Source organism: Gymnodraco acuticeps, unplaced genomic scaffold (assembly GCF_902827175.1).
Source record: "Gymnodraco acuticeps unplaced genomic scaffold, fGymAcu1.1, whole genome shotgun sequence".
Taxonomy (NCBI): Eukaryota; Metazoa; Chordata; class Actinopteri; order Perciformes; family Bathydraconidae; genus Gymnodraco; species Gymnodraco acuticeps.
In genome coordinates this window covers 1,148,255-1,168,724 of record NW_022990225.1, presented here as the reverse complement: position 1 = coordinate 1,168,724, position 20,470 = coordinate 1,148,255, and the positions used below count along the sequence as shown (strand labels likewise).

At 39.3% G+C, this 20,470-nt stretch overlaps 2 protein-coding genes across 2 annotated transcripts in view; one reads left to right on the top strand and one right to left on the bottom strand.

The window, feature by feature from the left end:
- Positions 1 to 3,046, top strand: part of prmt8b (protein arginine methyltransferase 8b) — an 18,876-nt gene extending 15,830 nt beyond the window's left edge. The window contains exons 8-10 of the mRNA XM_034218843.1: positions 15 to 165; positions 1,341 to 1,462; positions 2,340 to 3,046. Of these exons, the coding sequence (XP_034074734.1) occupies positions 15 to 165; positions 1,341 to 1,462; positions 2,340 to 2,423 (357 nt within the window). The 3' untranslated portion in view covers positions 2,424 to 3,046. The remainder of the gene's footprint in view (positions 1 to 14; positions 166 to 1,340; positions 1,463 to 2,339) is intronic.
- cracr2ab (calcium release activated channel regulator 2Ab) lies at positions 2,868 to 20,470 on the bottom strand. Its single transcript, XM_034218844.1, is given in 19 exon segments — positions 2,868 to 3,516; positions 4,741 to 4,817; positions 4,899 to 5,000; positions 6,294 to 6,408; positions 7,136 to 7,217; positions 9,265 to 9,403; positions 10,328 to 10,834; positions 10,836 to 10,980; positions 11,551 to 11,633; positions 11,741 to 11,789; positions 11,940 to 12,011; positions 13,179 to 13,366; positions 14,115 to 14,210; positions 14,656 to 14,746; positions 16,097 to 16,243; positions 16,326 to 16,515; positions 16,949 to 17,060; positions 19,251 to 19,609; positions 20,357 to 20,470. Coding segments are annotated over 18 exon segments (2,439 nt in total). The 5' UTR covers positions 19,407 to 19,609; positions 20,357 to 20,470; the 3' UTR covers positions 2,868 to 3,428.

The window sequence follows — 20,470 nt, the reverse complement described above, 5'->3', positions numbered from 1 at the left end:
CCTTTTTTCTGCAGGAAGTGGACATCTACACCGTGAAGCCCGAGGACCTGTCCTTCACCTCAGCCTTCCGTCTGCAGATCCACCGCAACGATTACGTCCACGCCCTGGTCACCTATTTCAACATCGAGTTCACCAAGTGTCACAAGAAGACCGGCTTCTCCACAGGTGATATCTGTTCACACTGTTCAGAGGAGAGGGAAAGGAGAACAAAGAGAGTCATTGGATTGTGTGAAAGCATCAATGAGAATTTGTCCAATTATAATATTAGAGATAAACTCTTGCCATATCTTACCTTTGGCAGCACTGTCCAAGTCTTTTTAGAGTTTTCCAATAAATAGTCCTAAACAATGCCAGAGCCCGTCTGTCTTCTGCTGGACATTTTTCTAACCTCCCTCTTTCTCTCCCTTGATCCTCCCTAGCAACAGTAATTGTTTTGCTTAGCAGCTGTGTGTTATCGAGTATTAACTATCTGAAATGTCCGAATTGATCAATCAGCATCAAGTATTCATCTAAGCCGTGTTATAATGTTTTTTTCAAAATGCCTAGGTATCAGAAGACTTTGAGGCAGTTAGACAGGCAGCATTATCTTTGCAGAAAATGTCCTAACTCTTGACAATTCACAGAATATGCTTCGGTCAGTTTTTTATCAGAACTACTTTCGACCAAATAAATGGTATAGGAAACTGTTAAAAATGGTAAGGCATAAATCCCAAAACCAATGGACAGACAACATTATAGCTAATTTAAAAATAAATGTTCTTCATCGCACCAGTTAAGCAACGGTGTAAGCTTGACGTCCACATAATTATTTAAGAGTGCCACCAGTACATTCAGTTTTCTCCTCCCCTAGTGAATTATCCGGCCAATATTCCAAATGTCCTTCGAAATATATAAGCATTTTATATTACTTCACAGCATCTTAGCTCTTGGCCACACTGCAGGTGTTACATTTGCACCGCAAAGCGCTCCTGGTGCCATGGCGCCAAGGACACCCATTATAGAGTTGCTAAGCTGTTATGTAAGCTTATACATTTATGCATCCAGTTCTTACATAATATTGTGTAGAGGAGGTTCTATGTTTGGCCGAGTCTGTTGGGCCTGAGGCTGAGCGTTACTGAAGGAGTTCTCTCCTGTCAGCCTCTGTATGTCTCCCACCGGGTGAGCCATTTTCAGCTGCCTTGCCCAAGGGAGCCGAGTGCCCAATGGAACCAGTTTTTTAAAAGTCCTTATATATATAAGCCCTTTATATCTCTTTCTTCTTCTCTCTGCCTCTCCATTCTGCTCTACTTGTTTCCCTCTTTTCTCCTATGCATATATTCCTCCTCCGGTCCTCTCCTCAGCTCCAGATGCTGCCACCACACACTGGAAGCAGACAGTGTTCTACCTAGAGGACTACTTGACTGTCAAGAAGGGAGAGGAGATTTTTGGCAGTATCGCTCTCAGGCCAAATGAGAAGAATGTGGTAAGACTCGGAAAAAACGAAAATCTCAGTCGTAAATACACATTTCTCTACTATCTTTGACTGTATGTGTGGCATCTTCATTATTTGTAACCTAACTAGTACCTACAGTAATAGTCTAGTTGTGAACGCAGAAATGTGGAGTACCCCAACGTTTTATGTTAGAAATGTATAGTAAGGGTCCCCATCACATAGAACTTGCCGGATTCTAATGTGCATAATTATGTTGGGCAATTTGCACAATTAGCATAAATTGTGTTCATTTAAATTATAGCCCATGCAGACAATAGTTACAATTTTGGAGTGGTTTTGAGGGATGCTGAAACCAGGAATGTACAGAATCCAAAATGGCAGTTTTAACTAGAAAGTGGCCATATTTGTACTCCCGGTGGGCTGATTTTGACTACCAGGAGTAGTGTTGCGACCATTGGATATAGAGAGCACAAGATGAAAAATATTTCCTCTACTGTGGAAAATAATTTTTGAAATGAGTCCCCTAAACCCTCCAAATTGACCCAAAATGTATCAAAATCAGCCCACCGGGAATACAAAACTGGCCATTGTTTACCCTATAAATGTCATACATAGATTAAGCTTCCTCAATAACCCCCATAACCACTCACAAATTGTCCAAATATGCCAAGCCATTTTTAAACAATTGTAAACAAAAGATACAATGCTAATTTATATTAACGCAACTTATGCTAATTGCCCAAATATGCAAGTTAGCATGCGGCAATAGGACTCTATGAGCTGGCAAACAGACTGTTAAGTAAAGGTGAGTGCATTTTTTGGTCTTAGGAAATGTTTGTACACTTTTATGGATATTTAAATTGATAATTTCTACATTAATCAACTCAAAATGTTTTTATGTTTGTAGCGTGACCTGGAGTTCACCCTGGAGCTGGACTTCAAAGGGCAGCTCTGCGAGGCGGCCATTTCCCACGACTATAAAATGCGTTGACCAACCGACTACCCTCAGCACCCCCCCTCCTCAAAGACTCGGAGAGGGGGGGACGGCACACGCTCTCCAACAACGATTCCAGTTGGCCAGCCAGGGCGAACACACGCATCTGATTGGATGCCGTATTGCCAGCGCCCAAGTGATGTCATCAGAGCAGTTTCTATCAGCAATAGTGCCGTCGGCTGTACCAACGCGATAAGCTCGGGCACACTGAATGTAACATCCTAACTGAACTTGATCCTTTTTTTGGGTATTATTTTAGCTATAAGATAAAAAAAACATTTGAGTCTTTCTATAGTTAGTGCAGCTTATTGACAAGTTTTGAGGGTAACTGATTTATTATGCCGTGTGAAGTTGTATAGAAGCAGCAAATAATTGTGTTTTATTCTGTTATTCTTGATTTGCAAGTAAAAGATGTTTGCTTCATTCATTTTGGAAAAGGTGCCAAATGTAATTTTCTTTATTTCTTTAATTAAGGATAGTTCAGAGCAAAATGTACTTTGGTGCCAGAATAAAACGGAACAACACAGAAAAAACAAAGATGCAATATGACATGTTCCACTTTGTTTAGATCGGACGAACGAACAAAAAAAACACGACGATGAATAAAGTGTGAAAGAATCTGACTTTTTACGTGATTTTCATTGAAACAGTTATAATGAATTACAAATGATTTACTTCATTTTGATAGTCAACATTAAATAAAACTACATTAATATATTGGGTAAAGATTAAAAGTGATTATTATACAGAATATATTTCCATTTTAAACCTTATAGACAGCACTACTGTGATTAGGCAGCACAGCATTATTTACAGGAAATAGAAGCACCTTATTATCAATTAAGTCTTCCTCTGATCATCATTAAAACAGCAGTTCTTCATGTTTGCACCAAAAAGACTGCTTGTTAGAAGACCTTCTACGATAAAGTCCAACAATGATTTCATTGCTGTCTTACAACACTGCAAAAAGTGATGTAGCACTTGGCAGATTGAGTGTCCCCTTCACTTGCAGCAGGCCTTCTTCTTCACGGGCTGAGCACTCAGAACCACCGTGGTGTCTCTCACCCTGTCCTCCTGCTCCATCAGCACTCTGAGGGAAGACACACACACACACACACACACACACACACAACACACACACACACACACACACACACACACACACACACACACACACACACACACACACACACACACACACACACACACACACACACACACACACACACACACACACACACACACACACACACACACACACACACACACACACACACACACACACACACACACACCGTCTGTTTATCATGAGCAGAGTGGGAAGTAACCAAGTACATTTACTCAACTACAATTTTGAGGTGAATAAAAAAAAAACTGAAATGTTGACTTTAATTAAATGTATTATGTCAACAGATTTCACATAACTGTATTAGGTTAGTTGAAAGCAATACTATTAAGTTGAACCTACATATTGTTTATTTAAACTTAACAGTATTGCTAACCTAATACAGTTATGTGGAATCTGTTGACATAATACATTTAATTAAAGTCAACATTTCAGTTGTTTCAGAGTGTTTCCATTTACTGCTACTTTATGCCTCAGCTCCACTTCATTTAAAAAGGGAAATTATATCATTTTATTCCACCACATGTCATGAGTTTAAAGCTTGAGCTATTTTTAACAAAATGCATCTCTACGCACTCGTGGATACGCGTGGACTCTCTTTAAGTCACAAAAGAGTCAAATTATTTAAATATTTTACTAAAAGTCAATCAGAACTTTGTTTGTCTTCAACAGTTAAATGCTACTAGATGTAACAATATTATCTAGAAATGTCACTTATATAAATATAATTATATATACACATAAAGACTTATACTTGTTATACTTTAAATGATGCTTGCTGGTAATACTTTTGCAGTGGTGGGAAGTAACTAAATTTACTCAAGTACTGTACTTGTGTAAAAATATGAGGTACTTGTACTTTACTTGATTGTTTTCATGTAATGCTACATTATACTTCTACTCCACTACATTTATTAAACAGCTTCAGCTACTTCTAACAAAAAACATCTTTAAAAATTAAACTAGTGGACTAAATCTTTAGGTCACAAAAAACATTATTTAAATATTTTACTCAAAGTCATCAGAACTTTGTTTGTCTCCAACAGTAAAGTGCTACTTGCTGCAGCAATATTATCTAGAAATGTCAAGTATAATTACATACACACATATTGGTACTTTTACTCAAGTAAAGCATCTGAGTACTTCTTCCACCTCTGGTGTATAAGTGATTCACAGTCTGCCTCTTACCTGGCCAGGTGCGTCAGGGACTCTGTCACGTTCTTAGAAGTGTACGCGCTGACCTCAAAGAACATCACCTTGTTTTCCTACGCGGGGATCAAAACAGAAAAATGGTTTTGAGTGAGCACGTAAACTAGAATGATTGACAAGCTTGGAAATAAACTCACGAAGGCCAGTTGCTCGGCTTCTTTGAAGGACACCTCCCTCTCTGCATCCATGTCCATCTTATTGCCCAAAAGGAGGATGGGGATCCCTTCTTCTGCTGCCTCCTGAAAAAAGAGGAGTGCAGTGATTTAGCACAGGAGCCATGTTCAGAATCTTTCTTACATGTATGGATGGTACAATTGTTTAACTACTGGAGACACACGCACGAATAAGGAATAGTACAACCTGCAAATGATAAAAACACTTAAACCAAATCATTTTAGCTCAGGGGCCACACAGCCACATTTGGACAATTAAATCGTAGCATAATAACGACAACTCCAAATGCATCCCTTTGTTTATATTGAAAATGTTCACATTGAATGAACTATCGTTTTAAAAACATTATGAGCAACCTCATTTCTTAAAAAGTGCAATTTCAACAATTGAGTGCCTCAGTTTATCATTTACACACGCGCATTACGACTTACAGGTCACAGTGTTTCGAAAAAAGGCAGACACATTTAGTCACCGGTATCTGGAACTGGACAATATATAAATGTACTTTAGGATCATAACAACTTGTCTAGATCTAGAAATTATTGTTGTGTCTCGTCAAATGTGTTTTGTTTATGTATTTTGTCTGTAATTTCCTGTTTTATTTTGTATTTACCTCTTGTCTTTCATTTCAGGTGTGTTTTCCCGCCTTCATCAGCGTCTGCCCCGCCCCTGATTGTTTCCACCTTTTCTCACTCACCTCTTGTTTAAATAGTCCTGTCTCTCCCCTGTCCTGTGTCAGTTTGTCTTGTTTGTTTCCCCGAATGGTCGTGCCAAGCCTCAGCTCTGAAAGGATCGCTTTTCACTCATGTCAGGTTTTGTTATTTTTTTATTTTGTTGGCTTAATTTTTTATTAAATCCTCTTTTTGTTATGCTAGTTTTTTCCTCCTTGTGAGCGCCTTTTGTTATTTCCACCGCCTACTCTGTTAAGAGGGAGCAATTAAGGAAGAAGGTTAAGTTATCCCCCTGCGATCTACATTTATAAAATGTGTATATACAAAACATTTTAAATTAAGATAAAATGTTCTTTATTGGTCCTAATTTGGGATTATTTTTTCATCACAAAATAGAAACATCTTAATAGAAAATAAAACGGAACTAAAAGTTAAATACATACATGTTGACACTTGACAGTGAGGTCCGCATTTTAAAGTAGGATATTATTAACATTAAGCGTAAGGAATAGCATATTCAATTCAATAAAAACATTATTTCTACTCTTTGCAAGTGCACCCTAGACTTAAACACTGAAAAGAATTAGGTAATATAAATCAGTGTATCATTACTAAACCACCATAATCTTAGCGTTACAGGGGACTGTGCTGGGTCAAGGGTCAAGGGTCAAAGGTCAAAGGTCAAACCTGGACATTGGTGAGCCAGGGTTTGACGGCCTTGAAGCTCTCCTGCACCGTCACGTCGAACATCACCACCACCCCGTCTGCCTTCCTGAAGAACTGCTTGGTGATGCTGCGGTACCTGGGCCAATCACATGGCAGTCACCACACTGATCCACTCAACACATGTATGACTATCTGAAGCTCCCTAGACACGACTACTGGACTGTATTGAAAGTACATCTTGAAATGTGCAACAAAAGTGATTTCCTTCAGTCAATCAATAAAGCATTCTGCATAATAGTACACGAAAATCTACTATAAATTGTGCATATATTTCAACTCATATTTTAAATGTATATACTAATTGTACACTGATATTTGTTGATTTGTACTTTACTAATGAAAAACACACCTAAAGTTTATTCAAATATATTTATTTCTTTAGGTTTACTGTAAGTGAACATCAGTTTACATAATTTTAACCTGGGATTAAAGAAATACTGCCATTTATATGTCCAAAAACTGTCAGGACTTTATAAGTATTTATACTTTTATATAGTATTTGGGTGTGTAGCTACTAGTGAATTATAATAATTGAAATACCATATTGATTATGTTGTGAAATTCACTTTATTTCCTCTATAAACTTCAGGAAAAATGCAAGATATGTTTAAGCTGAACATATTCAAGTTTTTGTTCTCTATTACAACTGTCAGTATTAGCAAGTTATTTGGTTTCTTTTTTTTCTCTTTCTGAGAAACTACAATAAGGGATCACAATAACAAAAATATAAAGAATATTAAAAAAAAGAAAACATCCCATGGCTGCACTTGTTTCCTATCTCAAATATATAAGAATAAACTCACCTCTCCTGCCCTGCCGTGTCCCAAAGCTGCATGGCCACCTGCATGTTGTCCAGAGTCAGGGTCTTCACACTGTAGTCAACCCCTGACCGAGACACAACAAACACCAGAAGGATGTCACACAAAGTCATCCGAGTAGAAGTTTAATACAGAACAGCCACACTTCTAAACTAAGTACATTTACTCAAGTAGTGTAAGCACAATTTTGAGATATTTGTACTTTACTTGAGTATTTCCATTTTACGCTACTTTTTGTGTCTATTCCAATACAGTTCAGAGGTCAATGGTGTACTTTCACTCCACTACATGTATGTAATACCTTTAGTTACTTTTCAGATGTGGATGAATGATGTGAAATCTAATCAAGTGTTAAATCAGACTCTAGTTCCACCTGGAGTAAATTCACAAGCTACCCTGCAGTATACAAAGTCATTCAAACTAGCTGCACCTTTACCAGCTTTGAGAACACTTTAATGATCAATCATTATAAAACACATCATATATATTATTCTGAAATGGACCAATCTGCACAATGACTACTTTTACTGTCGGTAAGTCGGTAAGTATATTTTGATGATAATACTTTATATTTTACTTGTAACAGAGTATTCCTACAGTCTGGTACTTCTACTTTTACTTAAGTACTACAATCTGAGTACTTCTCCCACCTCTGATTTAACTTACATTTGTCAATTTGTATTGTTTTTTGACAGAGCGAAAAACACAGAAATGGCCACTAGGGGGTCTGGAGCGTCGGGATACTTACTGTTCCTCATTCCAGAGAAACTGGGGAGAAGGGGGGTTTTGGGTATGGAGGACGGAACATGACTTAAGTATAAATAAATAAATGTATGAAGAAATACAGGAATAAATAAATAAATACGTAAATACAGGAATAAATAAATAAATACGTAAATAAATAAATAAATACAGGAATAAATAAATGACGAAATAAATACAGAAATAAATAAATGTTGAAATGAATACACAAATAAATAAATAAAAGAATAAATGCATAAATAAATATGGAAATAAATACATCAATGTATAAATAAATAAATGTCGAAAATAAAACAGAACACACGTTATTATTATATATCTTTCATTTATTTCTACATTTACGCGACATACATTTATTTATTTATGTATTTATGTGTCCGTATGCTAATGAGGTGGGCGGTCCTAACCTCAGTCTGAAGCAGGATTCGCCAATTGTTGGAGCCAGGCAGAAGCAATAGATTTGTGGCAAGTCACATCATGTCGAGCTGAGCCAAGTCCTCTATACATCGTTCCACACGAAACTGGACATAGTCTTTTGGTTCTCCGTTCTCTAAATGGTCCGCTAATGATCGTAAATGATCTCCAATGGCTCTTAAATCAATATCCATAAATAAACCTTACAACTGTGGATAAACCATGGATGTATAAAGATAAGGGCTAAACAGTACAGCTCCTGCATTCGAATCAGCGCGGTTATCCAGGCGTTAGTAGTAGAGCCCTCTGCCAGAAATGATCACACACTCCTGTAACCAATCCTGCTTCAGACTGAGGTTAGGACCGCCCACCTCATTAGCATACGGACACATAAATACATAAATAAATAAATGTATGTTGCGTAAATGTAGAAATAAATGAAAGATATATAATAACGTGTGTTCTGTTTTATTTTCGACTTTTATTTATTTATTTATACATTGATGTATTTATTTCCATATTTATTTATGCATTTATTTATGCATTTATTCTTTTATTTATTTATTTGTGTATTAATTTCAACATTTATTTATTTCTGTATTTATTTCGTCATTTATTTATTCCTGTATTTATTTATTCCTGTATTTATTTATTTATTTACGTATTTATTTATTTATTCCTGTATTTCTTCATACATTTATTTATTTATACTTAAGTCATGTTCCGTCCTCCATATTTGGGAGGGCAAAGTGAAGATAACAAGGCTCGAGGGAGGATTTGGGAAACATGAAAGCAAGAGGAAAGATTTATCACAAGTGACATAATCTGCAGTACAATGTGTGCCAGGCAGTGTGACTCTACAAGCCCCTCCATGTGATGCAGGTCAGAGGTCACCCCTCCCCCCATGAACAATATCATCACGATGCTTCTCTTCTCACCCACAGTTGCAGTGGTGGAGGGGTGGAAGCGGCCCTCACAGAAGGAGCGGAGCAGGGACGTCTTGCCAACACTAGAGTTCCCCACCAGGACCACTTTAAACAGGCGGTCCGGGACAAACAGGGGGGCTTCATGGGTATTCTGGAGCAGATAAAAGAGGCAGGGGCAGATACTCAGTGGTGAAGAGTAACTAAGTACATTTGCTGTCTTTTTATGTTCCTTTATACTTCTACTCCAATACATTTATTTGACAACATAAGTTACTTTTGCAGGTTTTTATTATTAATACAAAAATGTAATAAACTAATACACTAAGATGTATTATAATGGAAGTACCTGGCAGTATAACAAGTTATTAATGTTATCTAATAAATTCAATGGACACATGAATGCATCACTAATTATAAACAAGCGAACAACCAACTTTTTTTTCAGAAAATTAAAATGTCACTGTGAGTGCCGTGTGCATAACATAAGATAAGAGGTACTTTATTGATCCACAATTGGGAATTTAAACAAAACAAGGCATTGCATATAAGTAGAATGTATGTGTGACAATTAAAGAGGGTTTCATCCTCCTCTCTGTAATACTATTGTACTTTTACTTAAGTAATATTCTGAATGCAGGACATTTACGGAGTATTTTTAGATTGTGGTACTGTAACATTTACTTAAGTGAAGTATAAGATCTGAGTACTCGTTCCACCTCTGCAGATTCTAATGTTTTATCTGGGTCATTATCTCTGTGGTAATAACAGGGTTGCTGTTTTGTAATCGAATGTAATGCTTTTTAAGACCACAACTGAGAAAATGTCATATTGTCTCCACAGATTTGTCTGTCTCTAACTGAGCTTAATCTGCTCTGTTTCATGTTACTTTCTTTAGTACAGGTCACATACTGTAAGGAGAACCAATTAAAACATTACAGGAAAAAAAAAGAACTGGACGAAGCCCAAAACCTACTATAAATCTAAAGACGAGCCAAAGTATGAGCTTAAATTCAAAAATAGCAACTTTAAGACTTTTCAAGATGTTTAAAGGGGTAAAGTAGTGAAGTGGACATACTTGCTGGGTCTCCTTCCCCACAGGCTGTCCTCTTGGAGACATTGGCGTCTTTTTGGCGCGGATAAAGCGGGATTTCCTCACTGATGCTACTGCTGACACAGGATTTGAGGATGGGCTGGCGGAGAGGTCTTCTCCTATGACAACACTAGTTTCAATGTCACTCTGAGGTTCCTCATCCTCATCCTCCTCGTCCTCTTCCTCACTGAGCTGGTGCAGTAAAGGTTGAGGCCCCCCGAGGAGCAGGTGGGGCAGGTGGTCCTCCTCGATGGAGATGACCCTCCGGAGGGGCCACCCGTCCGGGGGGGCGTCCAAAGCCTCGTCCTCCATCCCCGTCTTCTTCTTGATGTCCACTCTCTTTGCTCTTTCCCTCTCTTTCCCCGTAACTCGCTTTGTGGCGGCCATCTTGCCGGGTGATTTTTTGGCCTTTGCCTTCACGTCGTGTGCTTTGGGTGGAGCGGGGTGGGCGTAACCGTTAGCTAAGCCAACGTTTTTCCTCCCTGCGGGGCGTTGAAATGTTGAGGTGCTTACAGTGGAAGGGGGGGGTGGGGGTGTCGTCCTCGCTACAGGAGGAGGAAGCAACAAACACGATTTGAAGGAGCTCTATAGGCAAGGCCTCCAGAGACTGGTAGGACCCGTCCACAAACAGTGGGGCTCTTCGGAGAACAGAGGAGAAACAGAGGGTATGCTGGGTCAATATACGGAGGCCAAAGCACTCATGTTTCGGATTGTAGTCACAGAACAGTTACTTCAGATGATGAGGTACGGAATCCTCTGTTTTTCCTCTTTAGATTTAGGCATACACAATCAAATAAACACAGATAGATGCATACATTAACAATTTAGAAATTAGGTTAAAAAAACAAAACATAAATAGTAATTAACTTATAAGATATAGCTTAAACATAATGGATACAACATTAATACTCATACGTACATTCATTGGCAGATCTTACCACCTGGTCATTATAAATGTTTTCTAATCATTTCCCCATCTTTCGTCAAAGATATGAACTTGGTTTCTGATTCTCATGGTGATTTTACTAAACTATTCCATAGTGAGTTATTAAGTTATTATCTTTTTGCCAATTCCTTGTAATTTGTTTAATAATTGCCATTGTTATCGTCTTTTTTTAAATTCAAGAATTTCACATCCCACTGAGGCGGGAATTTCTTCTTTGTCCCAGATGATTAGTGTTAGAGTGTTTGGAAGATAAATGAATCACCTTTTGGGCGGCTGGCTGCTGTCATCGAACATATTGTTGAGGCCCGCTCTCTGTTTCTGCTTCTTTCTGAGGGATGTTCGAGGCTTATTGAAACAAATGGGAAATATCTTGGTGTTAGATTTTATCCATCAGGCGTTGCCATGACAGATGAAGCAGCAATGCAATACAATTCCATGAAATGTATACTCACCACGCCTCGGCATATGTCTCGCTCATCTTTTAAATGTTTGTTCATCTCTCTGTGAAGATTGAAAAGAGAAATGAATGAGAACAATTAAACCTGCTGTGCAAAGTATGCATAAACCTTTGTTTCTGAAAAACTTGCTTTAACCAAATGCAACAAAGTGAAAGTAGAACCCAGATGTGTTCATGGGATGAAGTGATTATACCTGAGGAGGTCAAGCTGCTTCATGAGGCTCTGCTTCTCTCTCTGCAGTCCCTCAGTTACTCTGTACATTTCCCTGAAACAAGAAATAACAACAAACTTTATATGTTGTAGAAGTACGTGTGGGTTTATAGACTTAGAAATAAGATGATCTAGGGCAGTGTTTCTCAAACTTTTTCATACCAAGGACCACTTAACCAATAAAAAAAACACTCTCGGACCACCTAACTCCACAAATGTCCAAAATCACATCGTTTTTCTAGAACAGATTACAAATCGCTTGAAAATGGGACAAACAGGTGGCAACATGTGTGACGAAGGTGTTGCGCTGGGCTATATCATGCAATTTAAAGTGCAACTTAAGCTCGCTCCATTCCGAAGATATTCCCGCGAGAGTGCGGAAAACTTAATTAATTAATTTATGTAAAATGTGAAATGTTACCAATATACTCACGGACCACTAGGGGGCGCTCACGGACCACCAGTGGTCCGCGGACCACACTTTGAGAAGCACAGATCTAAGGAAACACTTTTTAAAGCACAATATGACATGTTCTGCCACTAGGGGGCTCAACATCAAAACAATAACAAAAGATAGCATTTGGTAGCGTCGTGAAGTAGCGTGGGATCATGGGAGTTTTTCTCTTTAGACCCATGTTTCCTCAATTTAATAATCTGATAAGTTAAAACACTAAATAGAGCAGTTTTAAGTTAAGAAGAATCAATGTCTCCTGTGCACGCTGCTAGCCATCCGCTAATGTTAGCTCTGCTTGTTTCTCTGATAACTGGTGACCTAAAACCCTTCATCTGGTTATGATGAAAACAACCAAGATCTAAACATCGGTTGTAGAAACGTGGCTTCAAACTGGTTATAAGGGCCATTTTTACTATGTTTGACTGTCCTAACTTTCTCACTTATTTGTATTTTGTTGCTTTAAATTAGCTTTAGAAAAAGTGCTATTTTTTGCTAGGTATTATTCTTTCTGTGTCTTTGTATGCACCATTTAAAGCAAATTCTTCACACGTGTAAAACTAATTGGTAATAAAACCAATTCTGATTTAGATTTGATGACAGCTTCTGGCATTAAAAACCACGAAACTGACACAAGCTCAGAAGGGGATACGATGCCATTGCAGGTGACCAAACATGTGAAAACATAGGTCTAATGTGAACATGCAACATATTAGACCTTTAAATGAATGTTAAAAACGATACTCAGTCATGTGTTGGAGGTGTACCCACATCTCCTTCTCCTGCTGCAGCTGGGCGGCCTGCTCCTGCAGCAGGCCCAGCTGATCCTGGGCCAGCCCCAGCTCCTGGCTGGTGTTCTCTAGCGCTCGGGACAGCTCGTCGTTGGTCATCTTCAGCTTGACGTTCTCCACGTGGCTCTCCTGCTTCTCGCTGTTCAGCTCTCGGCACTGGAGCTCTAACTGAGAGAGGGAGAGGGGAATGTTCACAGGAATAAAATGCACTAATGCCGGGTGAGAGTACTTAGAGAGTGTCTGCAGAGGAGAGGGAACCGTGTGGCGGCTCTTTAAATCCCTCCCTGCAGCACATGTTAGCTGGAGGGAAGGATTAATGCCATTCAGTACACTGTAGCAAAACCACAGACCTGTTTTATGTATTTTATTTCGTTGTATTTGTATTTCACATTCTATCATGTCTTTTATCATTTTCTTGTCATTTTAATTATCTCTCACATAATGTTTGTTATATGAATAAACTTTGTTTTGATTTATGGAAAAATATTTATTTAAAATTCCTTATTTTACAAAGTATCAGAAATATTGGCAGTAAATACACACTGCATCTTGGTCATTTGAAACTAAAAACATGTGCCATATGTTTAATATTAATTTTAAACTTCTTCTCCAGAGGTTTTTCTTTTATATCATTATTTATTAACATTAACATATTTGTTTTCCTCTTTAAGAGAAAATGATAACTTTTCCATGAAACATATTTCATATTATATTTGATATAATCTATCCTTTCATGTTTTTAAGTTTGAAAGTATATGAAATATTTGAAAAAAGTTTGTTTTCGCAAGAATAGAATCCATCTTTTTTTCTCTTAATTATTTATATTGGACATAATTCCAAAGGTCTGTTTAACGAGCCCTTTGAAGAGATGCTATCCTGATCTATCTTGACTCATGGGTTAAAACCATGAACTCACCCTTTTCTGCTTCTGGAAAATATGTTCCAGCTCTTTCTCTTTTGAAGACAGCTGGTGCTCCAGGTCGACGCTGCGCAGCTGAAGACGCTCAGAGTCCTGCTCGACCAGAGGAAGAAAGGTTAAAGGTCATATGGTGATGAGAAGTGACATGAGTAAAATACCCTTCACAAATAAATCATTCCGCAGTGTGAAGGCCAAGGAATCAAGTGAAGAAACAATAAAGAAAACACATTTTTGAGTGGAGTGGGACTTTAAATATCTGCTATTGTGTTCTATTGTTGCTAAAAGAGGTGTGTGTGTGTGTGTGTGTGTGTGTGTGTGTGTGTGTGTGTGTGTGTGTGTGTGTGTGTGTGTGTGTGTGTGTGTGTGTGTGTGTGTGTGTGTGTGTGTGTGTGTGTGTGTGTGTGTGTGTGTGTGTGTGTGTGTGTGTGTGTGTGTGTGTGTGTGTGTGTGTGTGTGTGTGTGTGTGTGTGTGTGTGTGTGGTGTGTGTGTGTGTGTGTGTGTGTGTGGTGTGTGTGTGTGTGTGTCGGAGCTCTGTACCTTCAGTATCAGCCTGTCCTTCTCATTTTTTATCTGCGCCTCCATCTCTTCGTATAAATACCGGATCTCACTGTCATGTGTTGCAGACTTCCTGCACGGGACAGTAAAGACATTACAATTATAACATTGAATAAATGACATAATACAATATCTAGGAACAGAGCGCCATTGTTGTCTCAGGCCGGCTTACGTGTAAATACTCAACACACAAACCTGCAGCAACTTAGCTTCATTTTCAGAAGAACACGGAGAGGTGTTTACTTCACTCTAACAGTTGCTAAGACCCAAACAGCTAATTAGTCTAGAGGAATAACAAGCTGTTGTGCCAGGGGGAAAGTATGCAGGTTGTAGAAATCACATATTCTTAGCACACTGCAGTTTGCAAATGTTGTATAATGCTTTCCAAAATGCTGCTGGTGAATCTATATTAAAAAAATAAAATGCGTATCACTTTAAATTTCCTCTAATGCACAGTCTGAATGGATTTGCCCAGCAGCAGGAGGTGGGGGGACTTCAGAGCGGGCCCCCAGATTACTGGTCATTTGACATGGATAAAAGGGTTGTACTACATTTACCAAGTCCAGGAAAATGTTGCATGCAGGCTGCAGGACCAACGTGGGGTAGGGGTAGGGATACACACACACACACACACACACACACACACACACACACACACACACACACACACACACACACACACACACACACACACACACACACACACACACACACACACACACACACACACACACACACACACACACACACACACACACACACACACACACAGATTATTTTGGCAACTAGAAGAATGTTAGCTTCACATGGTACATAAAGTACAGTACTTAAACACTTAAGAGTGTGGGAACCAATTGAGAAATGTGGACTTTTCAACCCAGAATCCTCACTGCTGCGGTAAATACACTACACAATTGTATCCCAGTGTTTCCATTCTCTCTTTCCTGCATAACCTTTTTCCTTCTGCCCCTCCACAGCTGAAGGGAATTCTCTCTCCTTTTGAGCTACAAGTACAAGTGTGTACTGCCCAGTGGTGTGAGAAGTACTCCAGATTTGACTTAAGTAAAAGTACTTACTGTTCATAATGCCCCATTTTAGAATCAGATATATTAATGATTGGATATTTAATTTTGATGCATTGATGTGATAATCACAGCTGTTAGGTGGAACTAGTTTTAATCAATTTAAATAATTATATATCATAGTTTATTTGTTAATTTATTATTTAGTTTTAGCTAATAATCTAAATCTGTAAAGTAACAAGTAACTCATTTTGTCAAATAAATGTAGTGGAGTAAAAAGTACAATATTGGCTTTCAAATTGTAGTGGAGTATAAGTAGCATAAAATAAAAATACTCAAGTAAAGTACTCCAAATCCTACTCAAGTACAATACTTAAAAAAATGTACACCACTGGCACTACCTCTGCAGGGCGCTCTCCATCTCCTTCTTCTCCTGGTGGGCTTCTTTGATCTGGTGTGTGACCCTGGTCAGGAACTCCTCGAAATTGGACAGAAGGTGAGGCTCGTCCCGCCGGAGCTGAGCCCAGAGACTGCGCACCTCACCTGGACTGGGGGGGGGGATTCATGTGTCAAGAAGGAATTATCTTTGCTGAAACACACCAAAGAAAACCACACAGGGATTGCACTCACTCCTCAAATACGTTACTGGCCCCCAGGCTCTCCAGCAGCATACAGAAGTGTCCCTCCTCCTCACTATCGACCCCCGACAGCTTGGCTTCCCATTGACTCTGATAGAGGGCTTCTTTGGCCCTAATGCCGTGGCCGGGGGCCGGATTCTGCTCATCAGTCACAGAGATCCTCCGGCCATGCAGGAACTGACCTGAGAGAAACCCACAGAGGATGTATTAATGTGTTGCAGCAGTATGGGAAACAGCATGTCTTTTCCTCTGAGAGCGACCTTCTGAGTTACTTTCTGGACTCATATTTGATTGTCATTTGAAAGATAATAATAAAGCTTTATTTGTATAGTATATTTCTCAACATGGCACACAAATCAAAGCAAAACACAAGAAATGAACTTCAGGTCAAACAGTAAAATCTTTTTGCATGCATGCAGCATGACATCATATTATAATAGATAGACAGGGACTTTAGGATTATTTAAAAAGCCATTTGAAGAGGACCTCAGGGCGACCTCATACAACTAGAGTGAATCGGTGAGATATGAGGGTGCCGAAGCATTAAGAGCTCAAATAGTGTAAGATCAAAGTAAGCTGTATACAGATAGAAGCGTTAGAGGGCAGGAGACCTACTGAATCCAGAGGAGAATGCCTCCAGCGTGAGGTAACCCGTGTGGTCCGTATCCAGAGAGTCGAACACGTCCTCCAGCTCCTCTGCAGACAGAGGCAGCTGTCTGTGGAGCCTCTGCAGGAACACACACACACACACACACACACACACACACACACACACACACACACACACACACACACACACACACACACACACACACACACACACACACACACACACACACACACACACACACACACACACACACACACACACACACACACACACACACACACACACACACACACACACACACACACACACACACACACACACACACACACACACACACACACACACACACACACACACACACACACACACACACACACACACACACACACACACACACACACACACACAGGATGTTCAAATGCTGCCATACTAAACTCAGCAGGGAGTATCAGCAGCTCAAATATTGAGTTGGACGTGGTTGGGAGTTAGATTCAATAAATGTCACCTATAAACAGTAGTGTAAAGTAACTAGGTAGACTTACTTAAGTACTGAACTTAGGTACAATTTTGAGGTACATGTGTTTACTTGAGTATTTCCATTTTTCGCTACTTTGTACTTCTACTCCACTACATTTCAGAGGTAAATTGTGTACTTTTACTCCACTACATTTATTTAATACCTTTAGTTACTTCACAGATGTGGATGAATGATGTGAAATATAATCAAGTGTTAAATCAGACTTTAGTTCCACCTGGAGTAAATCCACAAGCTACCCTGCAGTATACAAAGTCATTCAAACTAGCTGCACCTTTACCAGCTTTGAGAACACTTTAATGATCAATCATTATAAAACATATCATATATATTATTCTGAAATGGACCAATCTGCACAACGACTACTTTTACTGTCGCTACTTTAACTATATTATGATGCTAATACTTTTGTACTTTTACTTGAGTAACTGTGAATATAGGACTTTTACTTTTTAACAGAGTATTCCTACACTCTGGTACTTCTACTTTCACTCACAGTAAGTACAAGATCTGAGTGCTTCTCCTGTAAAAGTGATTGCAATCCTCCAGCTCTGTTTTGATATTCCTCATACAGCGAGCGCAGAGTGAACACTGGAGCAGAGTTGTTTTTGACGTGTCACTGAAGAGAGCTCTTCTTAGAAACCCTGAACACAAACAACAGCAACAAAAGGCCTGACGCTAACAAGGGCCCTGTCCTATTCAACTGACAGCTCGGACACTGTTAGCGCTTTGAAGAGGCGCGTGTGTGTTGTTACCACCAGTAAGATGATTTGTGTGTGTGAGAGAGGGAATGAGGTGAACCTAAACATTTCCATCAATGGTGCTTCTCTGCCACTGTTCATGTGTTCGTGGGTGAAGTGCTCCTTTAGCAAAGGTTAGGAACAAAACAACCAGAATTGAGTGAGGACGGCACAGTGAGTGTTTCCTGCTTCCCGTTCACTGTCATTACAGCACCACTGGACACTGAACTAGGCCCAGGTAAATGTCTCCTTGACCTATTGTTCTTCCTAATGGAGGCTTAATGCTAAATGCTTGTAGCACTTCGGGATCTGAACTCAGATATGAAGTGCGTTATAAATTAAACCCATTATTATTATTATGAATGCATTCGCAGAGCAGCATTACATTTTCAAAAAAGAACGAGAGACTTTAAAGGTTGAGTGTGACACTGAAAACAAACTTCCATAAACAAATAGTTTGTGCTTTAAAGGAAATATAAAATCAGTAACGAAAGTGTCCAGCAGATTTATCTTGAAGAATATAATCCTGTGTTGCACCTTGGAAATCATGCCATCAATATCTCTCCTGATGAACTAGAAAGCTTAGACTTGCAATAGCGACGACTAGTAGATTAGTCAGATCAACAGATTTACTATTTGATAATCCTTCACGGAATTCTTCATGTAAAAATGTCAGAAAACACAGTTTTAAGCCTCTGAAATATGTAGAGGTCTTGCTTTTCTGTTTTTGAACAGACAACATTTTGACTTTGATAAACTGGGATGGATTTTTTTGATGTCCTTTTATGGGCATTATAATAATACATTATAATAAAGATTCCTGCATTCCAAATCTTACTTAAGTAAAAGTAAAAAAGTATGATCAGGGCAATGTACGTATTCAAAGTAAAATAACCTCAAAGTTGTACTTAAGTGCAGTACTTGAACAAATGGACTTCCCAACTCTGATTTACATGTTTTAACTTGAGTCTCTCCATCCCAACCTCAAGCTGACACACACACTTTAACAACACACACAGCCTGATCTCTAACCCTCATGTCTGTGCGGCTGATGAAGCCTTTGCCCTCCACGTCGCAGGTCTGGAAGAACTCCTTGGTCTTGTCCAGCAGGGCGATGCTGCCCCAGTCCGAGCGCCTCCTCCCTGGGCTCAGGCCGAAGCCGTTCACCCGGCCCTCCTCCTCCCCCATGTCTGGATCTTTAGGGAGCAGCGCGGGGTGTACGCAGCATGTATTTCACTGGCAGTCACAAGGGGAACCAGACATCAGGCCTCCTCACTGGCCCTGTATACAAAGCTGTGGGGCTTGCACAGTCGCCATGACGACGGAGGCAGGAAGTAGCATCAGATGGTGAGATCACTGATAACTGTGTGGTTTAATCTGAGAACTGGCTCCTGTGAGAGAACAGCAGAAATACAGAAGACATTTTTGAGACACAAGTGATCAGAACAGGAATGCAATAGTACATCACTTGTTACACCTATACGTACTTCCCTTTTCTTATAAACCAGGAACAACTCACAAAGGTATGTAAACACAGTGTAAAGGATTATGTTAAGACCCCGCCATACAGAACACATGACAGCATAATGCCTGCAGGAGCGGCTGAATTTAGAGCTGTAATGTACCACACAACACACGCCATTCTTGTTTTCCCACCACAATTGCACCGCTGTACTCTTTTCTGCAGTGTTAAGAGTCGGGGTAAGAAACAGACATGTTATTTTGAAGGCAAAATATGTTTTCTTAATTGTGGTGATGGGAAAGTGTTTTTTACTTTCTAATAAGACATTGTTTTTCAGCTTTTCGGAGAATAAAAAATAAAGTTAAAGACCTGTAAATTGAACATAAGAACCATACACTCCCCTTTGTATCCTCAAAAGACTTCTTGAAAAATAATAAAGCACAGATCTCAAGTATTTGACCCTCTGCTGTTTAAGATTACCGTTCAAATCTGTTATACTCCGCTAAATATGTCATTTTAAAACATAAAAGGTTGCAACCTTTCTTTAAAACAATACCTGTGGGAAACGCTTTCTGCTCCAAACCTCTCAACTTAACTACATATGCAGCTTTTAAAATACTTAGCGGTTACCTACAAATGGCGTCTTCAAATAAACCAGAAACAGAAGAAGCCTTACCTTTTGACAAATGAGGAGCAGAAGTGAGCTCTGTCTGAGTGTCAACAGAGCAGCGGCTGCGCTCCGTGTTTAGGAAGTCTTGCCTCAGATGAACGTTAGAGAAGTCACTCTGTG